The sequence below is a fragment of the Ictidomys tridecemlineatus genome, chromosome X, assembly GCF_052094955.1.
Source record: "Ictidomys tridecemlineatus isolate mIctTri1 chromosome X, mIctTri1.hap1, whole genome shotgun sequence".
Classification (NCBI taxonomy): domain Eukaryota; kingdom Metazoa; phylum Chordata; class Mammalia; order Rodentia; family Sciuridae; genus Ictidomys; species Ictidomys tridecemlineatus.
Genome location: NC_135493.1, coordinates 80,531,449 through 80,553,446, shown reverse-complemented (window position 1 = coordinate 80,553,446; position 21,998 = coordinate 80,531,449). Strand labels below are relative to the sequence as shown.

General features: G+C 39.4%; 1 protein-coding gene across 4 annotated transcripts in view; it reads left to right on the top strand.

Annotated features, from left to right (window-relative positions):
* Window positions 1-21,998, top strand: part of Phf8 (PHD finger protein 8) — an 83,607-nt gene that overhangs the window by 12,134 nt on the left and 49,475 nt on the right. For all 4 annotated transcript variants that reach the window (XM_021719773.3, XM_078034775.1, XM_005339775.5 and 1 more), the window contains exons 3-8: window positions 12,615-12,700; window positions 13,071-13,179; window positions 16,361-16,521; window positions 17,139-17,280; window positions 18,789-18,975; window positions 21,609-21,771. In XM_021719773.3, the coding sequence (XP_021575448.1) occupies window positions 12,615-12,700; window positions 13,071-13,179; window positions 16,361-16,521; window positions 17,139-17,280; window positions 18,789-18,975; window positions 21,609-21,771 (848 nt within the window). The remainder of the gene's footprint in view (window positions 1-12,614; window positions 12,701-13,070; window positions 13,180-16,360; window positions 16,522-17,138; window positions 17,281-18,788; window positions 18,976-21,608; window positions 21,772-21,998) is intronic.

Genomic DNA, 21,998 nt, shown 5'->3' with positions numbered 1-21,998 from the left:
AATGTGTAACGGAGTAAAGAAAAGTCCCAGCATTCACATTTAGGGCTTTCTAGATGTAATGCCTAGGCTGCAGAATTCCTACCCTAGAGAATGTTCTGTAGGATGTGGAGTTAGAAATGTCAAAAGGATAGTTTTTTTTTTTCCCCTGTGGGATTCATAGAGATGTGTCTTGGAGTGATTTAATTTTTAAAAGAAAAATTTAAAGTCATTATAGATTCACCAGAAACTAAAAAAAAAAATATGTGGGGGTGTTCCTGGGTATCCTTCACCTAGTTTTCCCCATGGTAACATTTTGTGCAACTCTAGTACAGTATCAAAACCAGGAAACTCAGATTGGCACAATCCATTAATCCTATTCCAATCTCACCAGTTTTGCATGCACTCATCTGTGTATGCATATTTAATTCTACACAATTTTATCACATTTGTAGATTCAGAAGGTAACCACCACAATCAGTATACAGAACTGTTCCTTAATCACTGGAGTGTCATAATTTTTGGTTCAACCCACCTGGAATGTTTCTGGTAGTGAACATGTACCAAAGCCTGGGTGGTCAGCATCCCTGAGGGGGAGGGCACCATAGAAAATCAGGATACAGTGGAAAATCTGATAGGCATCATGGATGGTCAGGACTAAGTTATAGCAGCTAAATGAGAGTCCATTTTGAAACAGGCCAGTGGCCTGGGAGTCAGTGAAACCTGACCTATAATCCCAGCTCACCCATTTTCTAGTTCTGTGACTTTGGGCACATTGTTTCACATTTCTGTGCTTCCGTTTTATTAGCTTTAAAACATGGGTAATCTTAATTTTATATGGCTGCTGTGAGGTTTAACAAAGTCCAGAAAACATCTTTCACAGTCCTTGGCATAGTAGGTTCTCAATTTCGCCTGTCACTTGGATGATTCATACAATAAATATTTATTGAATAGATACAATATATTTGCTAAGGGGTAAGCTAAGAACTATGGAAGACAGAGATAAATTAAGATATAGGCTGTGACTTCTAGATAATTTCAGGCTAGGAAATTAGATGGAATGATTCATTTACTCACTTTTTTTTTTTTTTTTGCGAGGAGGATACTGGGGATTGAACTCAGAGGTAGGTACTCAACCACTGAGCCACATCCTCAGCCCTATTTTGTATTTTATTTATAGACAGGGTCTCACTGAGTTACTTAGTGTCTTGCCATTGCTGCGGCTGGCTTTGTCCTAACTCGTGATACTCCTGCCTCAGCCTCCTGAGCCACTGGGATTGTAGGCGTGCACCACAGTGCCTGGCCATTTATTCACTCATTTATGTATTCATTCAATACATAATGCTAGGCATTGTTCTAGACACTGTGTGAATGGATACAGCAATGGATGTGGAACAGGGAACTAACAGCTAAGTATATCTTGTGTCAAGTGATGATAAATGGTATAGATAAAAGAATAGTAGGTGAGCAGAAGAGGGATGGCCACCCTCAGGACTGGAGGCCTGGTTATTTTACATAGGGTGATTATGGATAGTTACATATGAGCAGATGCCTGCAGGAAATTGAGAAAAGAAACCATGCTAATAAGTCCAGGAAGAATGTTCCAGGTACAGAAAATAAAAGATTTGAGTGGAGAGCAGGTCTGTCATGTTATCATTTCAGTCACAGCCAAGAGGCCAATGCTATAGGAGCAGAATGAGTGAGGGGAGAGTAGTAGAAGTTGACTTTAAAGGTGGGGATAGGGGTGTAGATCACAAAGGGCAGTGATTCTCCAAGTGTGGTCCCTAGATGAGCAGGATCAGCATTACCTGGGAACTGGTTAGGCCAATTCTTGCATACTACCTCAGATTTACTGAATCAGAAACTTTGGGGGTGGGACCCAGGAGCCTGTGGTTTGAGAGCTTTTCAGATGATTCTGATGCATGCTTAAATTTAAGAACCACAGATATAAGCCCTATGGACTGTTGGAAGGTTTTGGATTTTACTCTGGAAGGGATGGGAGCCACAGAAAGGTTTTGAGTAAAGGAGACCTGAGATCTGATTTAGGTTTTGACTTTTATGAGAACAGACTCAAGATGAGGAGCAAGTGTAGAAGCAGGGAAAATTTGGGGGTTACTGTCAATCATTATTTCCCAAAGTGTGGTTCTTGGACTAACAGTATGGGCATCACTTGGGAACTTGTTAGAAATTCACATTTATAAGACCCACCACAGGGCTGGGGTTGTGGCTCAGCAGTAGAGTGCTCGCCTCGCACATGCGAGACCCTGGGTTCAATCCTCAGTGCCACATAAAAATAAATAAGTGAAATAAAGGTGTTGTGTCCAACTACAACTAAAAAATAAAATATTTTTAAAAAGTTAAAAAAAAACCCACCTCAGACCTGCTGAATCAAAATCTCTAGCGATGGGGCCTGGGAATCTATGTGTTTTTTTTTTAAGTATTTATTTTTTAGTTTTAGGTGGATACAATATCTTTATTTTATGTGGTGCTGAGGATTGAACCCAGTGCCTCACAAATGCTAGGAAAGTACTCTACCACTTGAGTCACAACCCCAGACCCCCTCACCCCGGAATCTATGTTTAAATAACCCTTCCATGTGTTTCTGATGTTCCTAAAATTTGAGGAAACACTAGTCTGGTTAGACAATGCTGTCTTAGACCATACTCCATGATGATGAAAAGTAGTTATATTTTTGAATACATATTGATACAGGATTTGCTGGCAGATAAGATTGAGAATTTGAAAGAAAGAAGTCAAGGATGACTACATTTTGAGGAGTTTTGTTATAAAGGGGAACAGAAATGCAGCAGTGACTGAGAGAGTTACAAGAGGGTTTTCTTTTTTGAGAGAGAGAGAGAGAGAGAAAGATAACAGCCTATTTTGTGTGCATTTCAGTTCATGTGAAGTTATTCTTTTGGTGCACTCAGAATTTAGTGAAGCCTGATATATGGCGGACTAATGTGTCTCAACTGGATAGACAAAGGAGTGCCCTGGAAACTTGTTCAGTGCATCTTGCACCCCTTCAGGTCCTCTGTGTCTGGAGGCCTGGGGAACCACTGATGAGAATGGTAGATGCCTCTGCTTCTGGTTTTACAATTGTGTTTTGTATGGTCAGTGTGGTTTTAGGAAACCAGAGATTGACTTGAATTTTTCTGTTTTGAATGAAGGAAGGTAAAACATATTGCTTTCCCACCTTATTCATGAATGAAGATATACTTTCTAGGGCACAGGAGTAACAAGACCTGACTCCTTGAGTACTTTCAGAGAACAGAGATTGAGCGGATCAGCCAGACAGACTCTTGAGCAAACCTTGTAACCTCTCAGTCGACTGTCTCCAACCTTCAGCTCCCACTCAGTTCCATAATGCTGAAAGAATTGAGTACCCATTTGTCTGTTCTTGAAGCATTTGGCTCTATTAATGACCCACATTATATTCTAGTTACATGTTTAGTGGTATATGAAGTCATGAAGACCTGAAATTTTGTCCTGTTCTGCTATTTGCTAGTTTTGTTGGGGGGGGGGGAACGGGGGGCATCAAATATTTTATTGAAGGTAAGTACTGAAGAAGCTGAAAAGGACAGTGAAATCTGATGTCCTTGGCAGGACTGGATTGTTTTCTCGAAGGACTGGATCTTGTCACCAAAAGCACTTACTAGTTTTTAAATTTATTTATTTTATTTTTTGAGGGGAGGTACCAGGAATTAAACTCAGGGGCACTGAACCACTGAGCCACATCCCCAACCCTATTTTGTATTTTATTTAGTGACAGGGTCCCATTGAGTTGCTTTTGCTGAGGCTGGCTTTGCACTCAACATCCTCCTGCCTCAGCCTCCCAAGCCACTGGGATTACAGAGGTATGCCACCACACCCAGCTATATTTTTTTTAGTTGCCAGCAATTTGCTTAACTACTTGGACTCATATTGCCCATCTGTTAAATTATGATAATATTGATGGTGATGATAGCTATTATTTATCATGTGTCAGGTACTCTTAAATATGTTATCTATTTTAGCTTATTGAATCCTCATAACAACCCTATAAGGTGAATACTTCAATTTCACAGATTCAAAAACAGGCACAGAAAAAATTATATAATGCCTACTTACAGGTAGTAAGGGGCAAAGGTGAGATTCAAATCGGACAGTTTGGTTTTCAAGTCTGTATATATTAAGTTTATAGCTCAGTTTTTTTCTCAGTTCCTTTTGTGCAGGCTTCAAATTTACTCATTCACTCACTGTCCTGTTACCTTGCTTTATTATTTTAGCACTTAAGAAACTATTCTGGCACCACCTGTTTGTCTCTCCCTCTAGAACGTCCACTCCATGAGGGCCGTATCCTGTGTATAATGAATATCTGTTCATTTATGTATTCATTTATTTAATAAATATTTATTGAGTGCCTGTCATGTGCCAGGCTCTGCAGGACATGTTGGGGATAATTCATCTTAGTTTCAAGAACTGGACCTATAATAATTCTCTTAATTATTAAGACAGTGCAGCCAGAAATCCAATTTTTTTTCTTTTAAATATTTTTATTAGTTATTGATGGACCTTTATTTATTTAATTGCTTATATATGGTGCTGAGAATCGAACTCAGTGCCTCACGCATGCTAGGCAAGCACTCTACCACAGAGCCACAACTCCAGCCCCCAGAAACCCAATTTTCATCTGTCTTCCTGGTCTCAGGAGTTACTTAGGTCAGTGAATGTTGAGTAAGACAGCAAAATGGAGAAGGCAAGGACTTTGTTGGTCAGAATATATAGTCTAATAAATGTAGTAAGGGCAGACAGCAACGAAGTGAGCAGCTGCAGGTCAGCATGGTGAGGACTGAAATAGGGATAGAGTATGTGTGGGTGTGGGTGGGGGATGCCACAGCAGCAGGGAAGAAGAATGGGAATGGTCCAGGTAGAGGGAGCCATGTGTGATGAAGCCCAGAGATAAGAAAGAACATAATACAGAGAATTCAGCTGGCTTTTTGTTTTTAGTTTTCCTTTTTTGAGGTGCTAGGGATAGAACTCAAGGCTTCATCCATGCTGGCAAGTGTTCTACCACTGACATCCGAAGCCTGCTTTTTAGGTCAGGATGGATTCATGTGTATATGATTACTGTAATCACATGAGGCCCCACACCTGAGATTATTGCTCTGACATTGTTCTGAAATTCTTAATAATTTTACTTTTGAATTTGTTTTGTGTGTGGTGAGACAGCGGAGCGTGTGCTAGAAATTTAGAACATTTATTCAGACACTATTTTAAACACTTTATGTTTATTTATTTACTTATTTATATTTTGGGTACTGGGCATTTAACCCAGGGGTACTTTACCACTAAGTCACGTCCCCAGCCCTTTTTATTTTTTATTTTGAGACAGGGTCTCATTAAGTTGCTGTCTCTGGCCTGGAATTTGAGATCCTTCTGCCCCAGCCTCCTAAATCACTGCCATTATAGGCATGTGCCACCATGCCTAACATCTCATTTACTTTAGATAATTTAAGGATGAGGAAACTGAAGCACAGAGAGGTTAAATATGAAGCTAGTAAGCAGCATTCCCAGAATTTTATTTTATTTTTTCCACGTTACTTGGGATTGAACCCTGGGGCACTCTACCACTGAGCTATATCACCAGTCCTTTTTATTTTTTTATTTTGAGACAAGCTCTTGCTAAATTGCTGAGACTGGCATTCATTTTGCGATCCTCCTGCCTCAGCCTCCCAAGTTTCTGGGATCATAGTCCTGTGCTACCATGTCCCCAGTGCATAGCCAGGATTTAAATATAGTTGAGGTGCTAGGAATATAGCTCAGTGGTAGAGCCCTTGCCTAGCATGGGTGAGGCCCTGGATTTAATCCCTGGCATTACAAAAATATATAAAAAAACAAAATGGAAAGTCCCAACAAAAGACAAAGAACCACAGGTGGTCTGTCTCTAAAGACTGATTTTTTGTTGTTGTTGGGGGGTACTGGGGATTGAACTCGGGTGCATTCAACCACTGAGCCACATTCTCAGCCCTGTTTTGTATTTTATTTAGAGACAGGGTCTCACTGAGTTGCTTAGTGCCTCGCTTTTGCTGAGCCAGGCTTTGAACTTATGATCTTCCTACCTCATCCGCCTGAGTTGCTGGGATTACAGGCATGTGCCACAGCACCTGGCAAGACTGAATTCTTAAGTAGATGCTAGATATCTACTTCAGAATATAGTGAAGGGAAGGGATGAGAGGCAAGTCAATGATGGCTGCCAGGTTTCTGGCTTAAGTGTCTGGTGAAGTTATGGTACCATTTGTTGAAGCAGGGAGAGAGAGAGAGAGGGGGGGGGGAGGGAGGGAGGGAGGGGGAGGGAGAGGGAGGGAGGGAGGGAGAGGGAGGGAGGGAGGGAGAGGGAGGAGAAGGTTTAGGGGCTGACAGGAGGAGAAATGTAGTTTTCATGTTGAATTTTAAGTATATAAATGGGCTATCAAGTAGAAATACTCATTAGGAATTTGGAGGAAGATTATGAATCTCAGCTGAAATACCTGGTGTTGAGTTCTAAGTGTGTACAGGACACATGGACCTGAGAGTGAGATCAGTGAGGGAAAGTGAGGAACTAGTGTCCAGGCAGTATTTATAGACTAGACAAGAGAAAAAGTTCACTAGGAAACAGAAGGAACAGATAGAGACAAATATGACTATATTATATCCCTGTTCACAATCCTCCTATGACTCCCTAGTTTTTTACTCAGGAAAAGCCAAAGTCCTTAACAGTGTCCTACAAAACTCTACTATATGAGCTTATTTCTTTCCTGAACTGTTACTGTCTTCCTCACTCTCTATTCCAGAGTAACATTCCTCCTTTCTGTTGTTTGAATATTCTAGGCATGCTATTCTAATTGGGGTATTCTTCCCACATATCCATATGGTCTGCTCTCTTATTGTCTTGAGGTCTTTATTCAAAACTCATTTGGTTAGTCATTCCCTGATTTCCCTAACCTATTATTTCACCACCACAATCATTTTTTCCTCACCCCCATTGTGTGTGTGTGTGTGTGTTTGTGTGTGAACTTGTATACACAGGTTGGACATCCCTAATCTGATATCTGAAGTACTCTGAAATTCAGATTTTCATGTTACAGGTACTCAACTAGTAAAGAATATACACATATACATGGGCAACCCATGGGTACCCTGGTGCCTATTCCTTAGCTAATGTTTAATGAGATAACATTTAATGAATATCTGCCAGGTCATGGTGTAGGGCCTGGTAAGACAAAGATACAAAACAAGGCAGTGTGTGTATGTGTTGAGAGCCACAGCCGAAGGGGCCCCAGCAAACTTCCAGCTGCCAGCAAACTTCCAGCTGCCAGCTGATGATTGACTCACAGCGGCCCCAGCAACATCTAGCTGATTGGCTCCTCTGCGGTGATGCTCATTGGAGATGCTCATTGAGCTGTTTCCCCGCCCTTTCAGACTGCCAGCTGATGATTGGCTCACAGCGGCCCCAGCAACATCTAGCTGATTGGCTCCTCTGCGGTGATGCTCATTGGGCTGTTTCCCTGCCCTTTCAGACCACGGAGCTGCTCATTGGGGGACTTTTTTGGCTCCGCCTACATGACTCAGCCAATCAGCCTCAAGAGCAGGAGGATTGTGGGAGTGTGAGAGGCTTGGGTTGGTGTGAGAGGCTTGTGGGAAGTCAGTGGTGGCATTTGGGCTCTGAGGGTTTTTCCTGAGGAGCTGTTTTGTTTGGCGTGTGTGGTTCTAAAAATAAAGTTCGTTTCTTTTGACAAGTGGCTCCTGAATCATGCCCATCCAGACTGTGGCATTTCGCCTAGCTGTCTCCTTGCAAAATTCCTCATTGGCAACCTTCCATAACAGGTATTGACCTCCATTTAGCACAGCTTTACACATATTAGCCCAATCTGCTGGTGTCATGTTCAAATTGTTAATGGATTCGACCAAGCTTACAGTGAAGGGTGCTTGAGGACCATATATTGTTACAGCCTCTTTTAGCTGCTTCACTACTGTTTTGAAATTTAAAGCATGGTGAATTCGCTGCCCTCCTACCTCAAATACAGGGCATGTTAATACTTGAGATCCTGTCTCAGAATCCCAACTATCAACTGCGGGGGTTGGGAGCCTCCCAGCATATGGAGGTGGTGCTGTTGATTGGACACTTATGCCCTCTGGTGATAGAAAGGTGTTAGTAGCAGTCTCCTGTAGAGGTGGTGCTGTCGGTTGGACACTTACACCCTCTGATAGAAAGGTGTTAGTAGCAATCTCCTGTTGTAACTTTTCCCCTGATGGCTTTTCTGCTCTAAACTTCCTTCCTCTGTATGACTAGCTTGAAAGACCTTCTCGTTTACTTGAATCTTTTCCTCTTTCTGACTAACTTGAGAGTTGGTAGAGCTTGGTGCTGATAACGCCAAGGTTGCGGGTTCGTTCCCCGTACGGGCCACCAAATGCCGCAGTCTGGCTGGGCACGATTCAGGAGCCACTTGTCAAAAGAAACAAACTTTATTTTTAGAACCACACATGCCAAACAAAATAGCTCCTCAGGAAAAATCCTCAGAGCCCAAATGCCACCACCGACTTCCCACAAGCCTCTCACACCAACCCAAGCCTCTCCACCTCCCACAATCCTCCTGCTCTTGAGGCTGATTGGCTGAGTCACGTGGGCGGAGCCAAAAAAGTCCCCCAGTGAGCAGCTCCGTGGTCTGAAAGGGCAGGGAAACAGCCCAATGAGCATCACCGCAGAGGAGCCAATCAGCTAGATGTTGCTGGGGCCGCTGTGAGCCAGTCATCAGCTGGCAGTCTGAAAGGGCGGGGAAACAGCTCAATGAGCATCTCCAGTGAGCATTACCGCAGAGGAGCCAATCAGCTAGATGTTGCTGGGGCCGCTGTGAGTCAATCATCAGCCGGCAGCTGGAAGTTTGCTGGGGCCCCTTCTGCTGTGGCTCTCAACGTGTGTGTGTGTGTGTGTGTGTGTGTGTGTGTGTGTGTGTATGCAAATGTTCCAAAATTTGAAAATCTGAAGCACTTCTTATCCCTAGCATACTCAACTGATGTACACACATATATTCTCTTTCCTGCTTTAATTTTTCTATTTGGCTCTTCTCACTATCTAATTACAATACACATCACTGATTGATTGTATTGGTTTATCTTGTTTCTTGTTTGCATTCCCAGCAAGAATGTCAGCTCTATGAGGGCAGGGATTTTTATATGCCTTGTTTTGTATCTTTGTCTTACCAGCCCCTAAACCATGGCCTAGTAGATATTCATTAAATATTATCTCATTAAACATTAGCTAAAGGAATAGGCATCAGCATGCCCATGGGGTGTTATGAAAGTCAGGGGTAGAAATCTTACCAATGGAGAGAGTGCAGGGCTCGAAGTATGGAAATGGTGCCAAGAAGTCAAATGAGATAAAGGAGATAAGTGCTTAATGCATATATTAATGAAGAGATTAGGGTCATTGGTGAGATCTGTTTTAAAGAAGCTGGGAACTACAGTCACCCTATATAGCAGGCAATGAGAAAGTAAATATTGCAACCCTAAAAATAATTTTCATCATTTTGAATCTGGTAGAACACCTCTGGTTATTACTGAGCAACTATGAGTGATAGGGAAACTTTCTACTATATATACTACTGTGCCTTTTGAAGATTGTACCATGTACAACTATAACCTATTCAAAAAAGGGTAATTATGAAATATATAGGTTTGGATGTGAAGAGTTAGAGAGAATCAGATAGCAGTGAGGAAAGGAAAGTGCATAGATGGGTCTTATCTTTTTTGTTTGCAAAGATCAATGGGTTTGTTTAAATGCTGTTTTGAAAGAGGTAAAGAGGAAGAGGTTGCAGATACTGCAGAAAGAAGGAATAATTGATTGAAAATGTAAGAAAAGATGTAACCTGGATTTAAGCACTGGCTTTAGAAGGAAAGAAAGGGGTACTTTCATTGTAGGAGGAGGAAAGGATGGATTTATAAGGAGGTAGATTTGGTGATGGGAAGATTAGATAGTTTCTATCTGATTACTTCATTTTCTCTAAGAAGTAGGAAGCAAGGATATTTGCTGAGAAAGAAGAGGGAAGTAGTAGATCAGAGATTTGAAATCCACTGTGGATCATGGGGAAGAGCTGAGTAGGGAATTTTTGGAGGATTATTTTAGACAGTGTGAACTTATTGTGCCCCCAATACAATGTGTGATTTCTCTCTAGCCACATCCAGTGATACAATTTTATGTAGTTGGATTGAGCCATGGTTGGAGTTTACATGGGGTGGAAGGCAGTGGGGCAAGTGAGGATATCTGTAAGAGAATGCTGGAGGGAGGAATAGTGGATCTTTTTCTTTCTTTCTTTTTTTCCCAAAACTTGGGATCAAACCCAGGGCCTTGATCATGCTAGGCAAGCACTGAGCTACATCCCCAGTGTCCCCACTCCATTTTGGTATTGGAAATTGAACCTGGGATGATTTATCACTGAGCCACATCCCTGATTCTTTTTTATTTTCTATTTTGAGACATCATCTTTCTAAGTTTCTGAGGATCTTGCTAAGTTGTTGAGTCTGTCCTCGAACTTGTCATCCTCTTGCCTCAGCCTCTTTAGTGTCACAGTGTCTGCTCACAGCTTTTTAATTTTATTTTGAAAATAGAGTCTTTCTAAGTTGCCCAGACTGGCCTTGAATTTGATACTCCTGCCCCAGCCTCCTGATTAGGTTATGGTTGCAGGTGATCCCCATCATACCCAGCTATGGAGTCTAAGCTAGATAGGAAAATAGAACAAAATTGAGAAGGGGTGAATAGGTGAAAAGTAGAAGGATCAAGATATTCTAAGGACAAAGCAAGGTGTAGTGAGTGAGTGCTGGAAGTATATACTTGTGGTCAGAGAGAGTGATGTATAAATTTCATATTCCAGAGATGAAGCAATTGCTCTTTGTTGACAATATCTGGGGGATGGCCATGAAAGTTAGTAGCTGAAATAGGAGTGGAGGTAATAGTGTTGGAAGATGAGAAAATCAAAGAACTAAGAGCCCAGGATTTTGGGCCTCCATATTGATGCTGATACCACATAGTATATTGGCAGGACTTAGGGTAAAATGAATCTGAGTAGGTTCTTCAGTGATAAAGGGGGGTTTATTGGGGAAATGGGTACTGGCAGTGATGAAAAAGAACAGAAATTAGTATAGCTACATAGTATGAAACTGAGAGGAATGGGAGATCTTACACAAAGGTAGAGGAGAGGTGATCTTATCTCACTGGAGGGTGAGGGTGATATCTGCTCACAGTGCTGCCCTGAGTTATGAGAGGATCTTGGGGAACTTAGAGCTTCTGTTTGCAAGGCAAGAGCTTCCACTTGCAAGATGTACAATGCTTCTTAGACTTTCTGTGGCAAAGGATCCAGGGTATTTTTTTCTTTATTTCTGTTCTATAATAGACCAATCCTTTTCCAAAATAAATTTTTTACTTAGCTAATATTTTTGTTCATACTATTTTTCTATCACTTATTGATTACTTACTGTGTGCCAGATTGTGCTATATACTTTTGTGATTGAGTCTTTAAAGAAAACCCCTCAAAGTTTATATTGATAGCCACAATGTATTGATAAGCTATAGGTTTACAGACACAGGATTATTATTTGGGAATATTGTGGTGTGTTGGGATCTTGATCCCAGACAGTATATGAGCATGGTCTAATTTCATTGTAGAGATAGAAAATACAAATAAAAAGCAAGAAATAATCACTCATAAACATTGTTAACTATAAAATATTTTTGGTGCTTTTGATTTAATAAAGGATCTCAATAGTTTAAAATTTGGATTATATGTTGATTGTTGATTTTATGTTGATTTTGTGGCACTGGGGATTGAACTGAGGAACTCACACATTTTAGGCAAGTGCTCTACCACTGTTTTATATGCCCAGCCCTCTGCTATATGTTGAAAAAGTGTTTTGGATATATTGGGTATATAATTAAATAAAATACTATTAAAATTAATTTCCCTATTTTTACCTTTTAAATGTGTCTATTTAGAACACATAAAATTACATATTTGGTTCATATTATATTTCTGTGGATAGAATCTCTTCTAGCTTTGACTATTTTAAGTCTTAATGAAGCTTTACTGTGTGTAGCTTTGTCATAATTATTTTAGATCAGAAGAAATTTTGCATTGATGAAAATGTTTCATAATCTGTTCAATATGGTAGCAACTAACTACATGTGGCCACTGAACACTTGAAATGTAGCTAGTGTGATAGAGGAACTGCATTTTATTTTTTTAATTTCTTACTTTTTTATTTTTGTGGTGCTGGGGATTGAACTCAGGGCTTTGTGCATGTGGGGCAAGCACTCTACCAATCCCCAGCCCTTGTATTTTGTTTTATTTTAAAATTTTTGTTGTTGTTGTAGATGGACAGTATGCCTTTATTTGTTTTATTTTTATGTGGTGCTAATAATTGAACCCAGTGACTCACACATGCTAGGTGCCCTGCCACTGAGCTATAGCCCAGCCCAAGGAACTGCATTTTCAATGTACTTAATTTTAATTAAATGTAAATAGTCATATGTAATAGCTACCATGCTGACAAGCTACTGTACTGAACAACACTGTTCTATACCTTATGAAAATAATATTTTTATAAACCTTGGCCGTTTTTTTCTTTTCCAGTTGTGTTGGAGTTGAAGAGGAGAAGGCTGCTGACATTGACCTGTACCACTGCCCCAACTGTGAGGTCTTACATGGTCCCTCCATTAGTAAGTAGATCTTAGAGTTTCCATCAGAAGTTGGTCTAAAGGAGGGAGAGAATAAAGGAAGCTTGGGAGGGTGATTGCCTTTGTCTGAGTGCTTCAGATTCATCATCTTTAGGAAATAGCAGAAACCTGTGTAGGTCAGCAGCTGCTGCAACAAGAGGATAGAAATGTATAGCTTTACCTGCCTTCCTTCCCAGGGATTGCCCAGAGAAAGCACCCATCTTCAGTAGGAACTTTCTTGAGTCTGAGAGCCTCATTGACTCCTGATACTTTTTGGGGTTGATAGACAGGAAGAATCTGTTGAGGCCTTTGTTCTTGGAATCATAGATCACGGGCACTCTGACTCATGATCTCGTGTCTTTTTCTGGCTTAGTGAAAAAACGCCGTGGATCTTCAAAAGGGCATGAAACACACAAGGGGAAGCCAGTGAAGACTGGGAGCCCTATGTTCATTCGAGAACTCCGCAGTAGGACTTTTGACAGGTGAGGACCCTAGGGCTCTGGGAGGCTGGAACCCATCTCTTCTCAACTTTTCCAATGTCTGTGCTATTAGATGTCACCCCATTCATGGACATTTTCTGGGCTCCTTAAGTTCCCTCTGGGGAGGAAATTTCTGTTTTGGTCAGTTTCTGAGAAATAATAGCTAAAGTTTAATTTGATGTGCACAATATATTATAGTCCACTTGTAAAAATTTGTCCTAGCATGTGCAATACCCTAAGTTCAGTCCCCACCACTGCAAATAAACAAACAAGAATGTGCAGTAATTGGGAGGCAGTAGTCCCAAAAGCCAGAAGATGATATTTATATGCCCCCACAAAGTGTTAGAACTGGCTGGAAGGAATCTTTAAAAATAAGTAAATTTAATTCTCTCATTGTAGAGAAGGAAAAACTTTGTTTTTGGTACTAGGGATTAATTGCTGCTTATAATGAACTCTTATCAGATTCCTAACCATGACCATTCTAAGTCTTTTTTCATCCACAGACCTTATTATTGTTGTTGTTGTTGTGACTATTATGAGGATTGAACCTAGTGGCTATACCCCACATCCCAGCCCCCTATTTTAATTATGAGACAGCATTTTGCTAAGTTGCTTAGGGCATTGCTAAGTTGTTGAGGCTGGTCTTGAACTTAAAAACTTACTGCCTTAGTCTATTTTTTATTTTTATTTTTTTTGCCTTAGTCTGTTGAGATGCTGGGACTACAGGTATGCACTACCATGCTGGGCAGAGAAGAGGAAACATTTTAAAAATAAAAATTTTTGAATGGTCATCTATTTCTTTTTTCAATCACAAAGAAGTTTCTTTTTCCTTTTTTAAATTGAGCTGCCTTATTAAAAATAGATTAAATAATTTATGAATTGAGCAAAGATAATGAGTTAAAAGTTAATGAATGAAGAACTCTTTTACTTGTTTTTTTTTTGGAGGGGGCATTTTCAGGTTTTCTGTGATTGAAGTGTTATTTAGGATTAAATATTATTTTTTTTCATCTTAATTTTTTTTTTTTGCTTTTTTTTTTAAAGGCCTGTGAGTCTCTTCTCCACCCCAGACCTCTTAGGTCCTTTCTAAGTCATTTAATATCTTGTGAATTATTTCAAAAATAACCTTGCATGTATGTTTCTTTTTCTTCTCTTTATAAACAAGGGATTGAACCAGTGGCACTTAATCACTCAGCCACATCCCTGGTTCTTTTTAGTTTTTATTTTGAAAGGGGTCTTGCTGAGGGCCTTGCTGAATTGCTGAGCCTAGCTTTGAACTTGTGATCCTCCTGCCTCAGCCTCCCACGCTGCTGGGATTGCAGGCATGTGCTAATGTGCTCAGCTCTTTTCATTTTTGGACACAAATGGAAACCATATATTCATCTTCCTTTTTTAATTTAAACTATATATCTTGGAGATAAATCCATAACACATATACTGATGTTCTTCATTCTTTTTAAGGCTATTTAGTATTACATTATTTGGATACAACATTTATTTAACTAGTTCTCTATTGATGAACATTTAAGTTGTGCAGATATTTTAGTATTAGAAAAATACTTCTGTGAATATCTATGTACTTAACATTTTTGCATATGTGGTGAACATATATGTAGATTTACTGTCTTTCAGTGAAATTGTTAGGTCAAAGAGGCTGGGCTTTAAAATTTTAAATGTTGCCATTTTTTTCATTGTGTTTGCACCATTTCATACTTCCACAGACAATGTGTTAAGGGTGCTGATTTCCCTATAACCTAGCCAACATTATTATCAAACTATTTTTGCCCTTCTGATAAGATAAAATGAAATATTTTTGTTTCTACTTGTATTACTTTAATTATGAAGGAGGTAAATAGATTTTTGTACATTTATATGTCATCTTTCTTTTTTAAATATTTATTTTTTAGTTGTAGTTGGGCACAATACCTTTATTTTATTTATTTATTTTTATGTGGTGCTGAGGATTGAACCCAGGGCCTCACATGTGTTTTTGAGCTCTCTACCGCTGAGCCACAATCCCAGCCCTCATCTTTCTTTGTCTGGTAACCATCTGCTTATATTGATAATTTTTCAATTGTTTTACTGTTTCTTAGTAATTTACAACAGCTTTCCTTGAAGAAATTTTTAATTTTTTATTTAGTTAAATTTATTTATTACTAATTTTAGTGACTACTGGAACTTGGTGCTTCATGGTTTTTCCACTACCCTTATGGCTTTAGTTTTTGCAATTTAATCTTTGGGCCACTTAGAGTTAGATAGATATTAAGCTCTTAATATGTTTGTCCTAACACAACTTGTCAAATAGTCTATTATCTTTTTTTTTGTGTGTGTGTGTGGTGCTGGGGATTGAACCCAGGGTCTTGTGCCCACTAAGCACATGCTGTGCTACTGAGGTACATCCCCAGCTAGTCTATTATCCTTTTTTGTTAGTACCAGGGATTGAACTCAGGGGCACTCAACCACTGAGCCACATCCCTAGCCTTATTATGTATTTTATTTAGAGACAGGGTGTCACTGAGTTGCTTAGCACCTCGCTTTTGCTGAGGTTGGCTTTGAACTTGATTCTCCTGTCCTAGCCTCCCAAGCTTCTGGGATTATAAGTGTGCATCAGCATGCCAGGCTTAAGTCTTTTATCTTTTAACCAGCATGTTCTTTTTAAAACTCCTGTTGGGCTGGGATTGTGGCTCAGTCGTAGAGCACTTGTTTAGCACAGTGAGGCCCTGGGTTCAATCATCAGCACCACGTAAAAGTAAATAAATAAAATAAAAGTATAAAAATATTTTTAAAAAATAAAAAAAAGAAAAACTCTTGTTTCCTAGCTAATTAAGAATGTTGAGAAAATACTCTCATTGGCTAATGTTTTAAATGGAATGCTGTTGCTCTGGGTTAAAACAAATCAGCTAATCTTATTAGATGTGTCTTTTCTTCCTAGGCAGGCTATTCCTGATTTCTTCTTTTGTCATCCAGAGAAAAGCACCCTATTGACTGGATATTCCTGAACTTTGCCAATGACCTTATCTTTAGCCTTGGACAGGTTGTTTCTTCCCTGGCACATGAGGTTTATGCCATTAGTCACCAGTTCATATGAGGCTCCCTGGGGATGACCCCACTCTTTGAGTAATACCTTCCCATGAGGCCTTTAGTGAGCCCAGCCTCAGACTCAAGATTTCTTTCCTGTGGCCCACAGCTCAGATGAAGTAATTCTGAAGCCCACTGGAAATCAGTTGACTGTGGAATTTCTGGAAGAGAATAGCTTCAGTGTACCCATCCTGGTCTTGAAGAAGGATGGGTTGGGAATGACGCTGCCCTCGCCATCATTCACTGTGAGAGATGTGGAACACTATGTTGGTAAGACACTGCAGATCCTCTTAACTTACATATTCCACTCTACCAAGATCTGTGTCCCTTTTCCCTCCAATCCACCTTTTGCATTTACTTTCTAGTTATCTTGGGCATCAAAATAGCTTGCCTGGAGTCATTCTTGGGTAAAGCTAGAGCCAAAATCTTAAGTTTCCTCTTTTTTCCTCTTAATAGACCACAAAAATTAGGTTGAGCCCCATTTTTGCCTGTGGAATTTTAGGGATCATGGCTTTATTGTCCTCAGTTGAGATAAGTATCTTTGACTCTTACCCTCATATGCCAGTTGTTACTCTGGACATGATTTTGGGGGGATAGAAGAAGAGAATAAGGAAATAGGGCCAAGGAAGGTAGGATGTGCTCTATGTGGAACTCTGTGTCAGGTAGTTTCATAGTCCTAGCAACCTGGACCCACCACATAGGTCTACAGTAAGTGTAAGTGATGTATTCCTACCTTACCTCCTTAATGCACACACACACACGTGCATACATATATACATCATTCAAGGACAGTAGTTTTGAGTAAAAGGCCATATGCTTGTGATAAACCAGTGAGTCTTCCCCTTTCCTTGATTTCACTTGGTACAGAAACAATCTCTTTACTATAGGTTCTGACAAGGAGATTGATGTGATTGATGTGGCCCGTCAGGCTGACTGCAAGATGAAGCTTGGTGATTTTGTGAAATATTATTACAGCGGGAAGAGGGAGAAAGTCCTCAATGTCATTAGTTTGGAATTCTCTGATACCAGGTAGGAGGGCAAGGGTAACAAAAAATAACTCTGACAAAGTGTCTGCAACTGCTGGTATGCTGAGTATATATTTGTGTTCCTTTCCCTTTTTCCTGGTAGTTTTAGCCTTTGGGATGGGATTTGTGTTATACTTTCAAGGGTATCCACTCCCATTAGAATGAGCAAGTCATATTTCTTCTCCAGAGTTTCTAACATTAGAAAAATTATATAGTTTCTTTTAATTTTTGTCTCCTTCAAGGCCTAGGACAGCATTCCAAATTTTTCCAGTATTTAGCTTGTGTCCTGGTCATTGTCTAACTATGGCTGGGATAAGTCTTCTGTCCCTGGAAATAGATTGACTAAAATTACCCCCATGTCGTTTCTCTAATGATAAAATGAAAACAAAGCTGTATTATAGACTTTAGATGATTCCATTTGGACTCATGTACTCAATAGACACATATAGTCTTCTCTGTATACAGACTGGGAAATACAAAGAAATTATAACATGTCATTTTACCCTTAGGGATGCTTACTATCTAGTTATTTATGTTTTTTTTTTTACTTTTAATTTTGAAATACTTAGAGATTCACAGGAAGTTACAACAAACTGTGTAGGAAGGTCCTGTTTCCCACAATGGTAACATCTTACATAATTGTAGTACAATATTAAAACCCTTGCTGTTATTTTTAAGATTCAAAATTAAACAGGATTTAAGACCTGTTTGTTTTTTTAAATCTTGCTTTATCATGAAAGACTATCTGAGATAGCTTACAGAGATGCAGAGAGGGGGAAAAGAGAATATTAGAATATTAGAACAAAGGAAAATAAAGGTGGAAAAATAGGGAGCATATGATAGTACTCTGCACATGCCATGCAATGTATGAATGTCTGGATAGTCGGGGTGGACTGAGTTTTCACTGAATTTTTTAAAGGTTGGAACAAAGAGGAGAGTGCAACATTATAAGATCTATGGTTTTATAAGGGATAAAATCAAGCAGATGTTTCAGAGTAACACTTGTTTACCCAGAACTGATTCCCTGAGAGGTTTCACTAATGACTTCTCATAAAGAAGATACTATGAGGGGCTGGGGTTGTGGCTCAGTAGTGGAGCACTTGCCTCACACCTGTGAGGCACTGGGCTCAATCCTCTGCACCACATAAAAACAAACAAAATGAGGGTATCGTGTCCATTTATAACTAAAAATTTATATATATATATATATATATATATATATATATAAAAGATACTATTAGGTGGAGATGATACAATAACTGTTATAAACTAATTGCCAAGTATGGATAGTATGAGCATTTAGTGGAAGAAACAACTACCTTCTCCTGGGAAAGGCTGTGGTGTTGGGGTTTGGATTTTGGGAACTGTGTGAAATAAAGATGCTGATCCAACTTATACATGGAAAGAACTTGTTCTGTCTTATCTGTCAATGAGATACTGGGATTTTATTCAGGCATCATCCTTCAGTTCCCAATCAGAACTAACATTTGCTTTCTACTCCTTCCTTGGTAGGCTTTCCAACCTTGTGGAGACACCTAAGATTGTTCGCAAGCTGTCATGGGTTGAGAACTTGTGGCCTGAGGAGTGTGTCTTTGAGAGACCCAATGTGCAGAAGTACTGCCTCATGAGTGTGCGGGATAGTTATACAGATTTTCACATTGACTTTGGTGGCACCTCAGTCTGGTATCATGTGCTCAAGGTAGGAATGGATATGACTTCTGGAGGCAGCCAGGCCTTGAGCATCCCTGCTTGTGTCAAATGACAGCACAAAATATGCTGCTGGGGTCTACTTACCTCCTAGATCCTGTTTGGGTGATATTTCTATATAATTATTCTGTCAGGATTTTCTCCTTGGTGGATGTTCCATATAATAAAATGATGATGGTCTGTTTCTATAGTTTTAATGCTCAATCAAAAATTTTTTTTGAATAACAGCAGATGCCTAAGTTTTTCCCCCACTGTTACCTCCTTAAATGAACCAATTTATACTCCAACCAACATGTATAAAAATGTCCATATTTACTTTAGAAATTCTGGTATCATGAGAAACTTTGGCTCCCCTCACATTTATTAAGGTATAATTCATACACATTAAAATTCATCTATTTTAAGTGTACAGTTAAATGAGTTTTGAAAATTGTATATAGTCATTTATCTGCCACCACAATTATAATAGACTACATATGAGAAGTCTTTTAAAGTCACAATTTCTGTAGTTTTCCTTTCACTCATTATTATAATTAGTAATTAGCATATTTCAGTGATTATAAAGGATTTTTGCTGTCTGGAAAACAAATTTCCTAACTAAGTTTGATTGTTTTTCACCATTGTTCATACTATTTCATTTTCTTAATAGAAATGCCAAGGAAAGTGTGTAGGCTATTTGGATGATGGTTGATGTCCAAATGATTATACCTTTTCAACTAGTTGTTTCCATTGGTTTATCATGAAAAGATTGGAGCCAGGTGCTGTGGTGCACACTTGTAATCTCTAAGATACTGAGCAGGCTGAGGCAGGATGTTTTAGTCAGATTTTTTGTTGCTGTGACTAAAGTCCTTTAAAAAGTAAATAGTTTATTTTGGGGCTCACAGTGTCAGAGGTCTCAGTCTGTAGATGGCCTACTCCATTCCTCTGGGCCAGAGGTGAACCAGGACATATGGTGGAAGAGTGGTAAAGGAAAGCAACTGGGAACATGATACCAGGAAGCAGAGAGAGAGCTCTGCTGAACAAGGACAAAATATAAACCCCAAAGGCATACCCCCAGGGGCTCACCTCCTCTAGCCACACCTTACCTCCCTTGGGATTCTACCACATTAATCCCCTGAGAGGGGGATTAATGCACTGATCAGTTTAAACTTTTTAAACCCAATCATTTCCTCTCTGAACTTGTTTGCATTGTCTCATACATGAGCTTTTGGGGGAACAACTCACATCTAAGCCATAACAGGAGCATGGCAAATTTGAGGCCAGCTTGTGCAATTTAGCAAAATCCCACCTCAATGTGTTGGGGATTTAACACAGTGATAAAATTTGACCAGCATGTGCAGGTTACTGGTTCCTAGTACCACAAAAAAAAAAAAAAAAAAAAGAAAAGAAAAAAGAAAAAACTGGAGCCTGCAGCATGTAAATAGAAAATGCTGCTGATGCAAATGCTAGATTTAACTCTTATTTTGTTTTTATTATTATTTTGTCACTGGGGATTGAACACAGGAGCACTTCACCACTTTTATTCTCAGTCCTTTTTGCTTTTTATTTTGAGGCAGGGTCTCACTAATTTGCTCAAGCTAGCCTTGACTTATGATCCTCCTGTCTTAGCCTCCCAAGTTGCTGGGATTAACTTAAGTCTTTATTTTTAAATAATTTTATTTTCATAGAAAAGTTAAAAAAATGGGAAGATTTCCTGTGTATTCTCCACCCAAATTCCCCAAATGTTACCATTTCATTATATTTTTCTCTTTAAATCAAGCATAATAAAATGTATGTATGGGTGAACTTGAGAGTAGTTTCAGACATAGTGTCCTTTATCTCTAATAATTCAGTATGTATTCTCTTATATAATCACAATGTAGTTATCAAATGAGGAAATTAACATTGATATAATACTATTAGCTAATCTTCAGGGCTGTCAAATTTCTCCAGTTGTACAGTAGATATTTTTAGTTTTGCTTTCCTATGTTGAAATTTATTATTGTGAAATACTTGTTAAACAATGAAGCTATGGGAATATCTTTATGATAGTGGGTTTTTGTTTATTTTTTGCTAAATTATCTATCTGGTGATTATCCAGGCAAAACACAATTAGGAAATAAAATGTTCTTCCAACAGATAATCACCTAACATATAATCTTCTAGAAGTCCTTGGGCGATTACTGAACTTTTAAACTTTTATTAGCTTTGATTGCAGGTGTGAGAAGGAACACTCTGTAAATGGCATTTGAAGGCAAATTCAATTTTCTTCTCATCAGTAATATGGCCTTATAGTCTCCTAGGGTTAGTAGTATTGATCTACTCATCTACAGAGGCCATTTTTCATTTGGCATCGTATCTAAAATGGGAGCACTTGGTGTACATTTGTCCTAACTTGAGCAGTTTTGTTCAAAATGCCCCTTTCAGATTGTTTCTGTCAAATTTGTAGAAAATAAAAAGTGCAAAAAGGACTTTTGAAGTTTTCTAAATTCATATAAAAATGATGGCTGATGGATCTGGGAAAGAACCCTGACATCTTGCCATAGTCATGGAGTATGGGAGAGAGAATAGGTTTTTGGAACACCTCCAAAGGACTTTTCTGGCAACTCATGGTATTTTTGGCCCTTCAACTTCTTTTTGTTTCAGGGTGAGAAGATTTTCTACCTGATCCGCCCAACAAATGCTAATCTGACTCTCTTTGAGTGCTGGAGCAGCTCCTCTAATCAGAACGAGATGTTCTTTGGGGACCAGGTGGACAAGTGCTACAAGTGTTCCGTGAAGCAAGGACAGACACTTTTCATTCCTACAGGTCTTTCCTGGGCTCCTATGGGGGAGGTTTGGGGAAGTTGTAAAGAACAGAGCTGTGGCACCATAGTCAGTTTCTTCCCATAATGTATTATCCTGATTATGTGGGATATCTCTCTCATACCAGCTGAAGGCTGAGAACTAGACCTCAGGAAAATTCATGTGGTGGCCAGTAAGCAGCATGGTTGCTTGGGGGAGGTTGCAGATAGAGGGGTTAGGATGGGTGTCCAG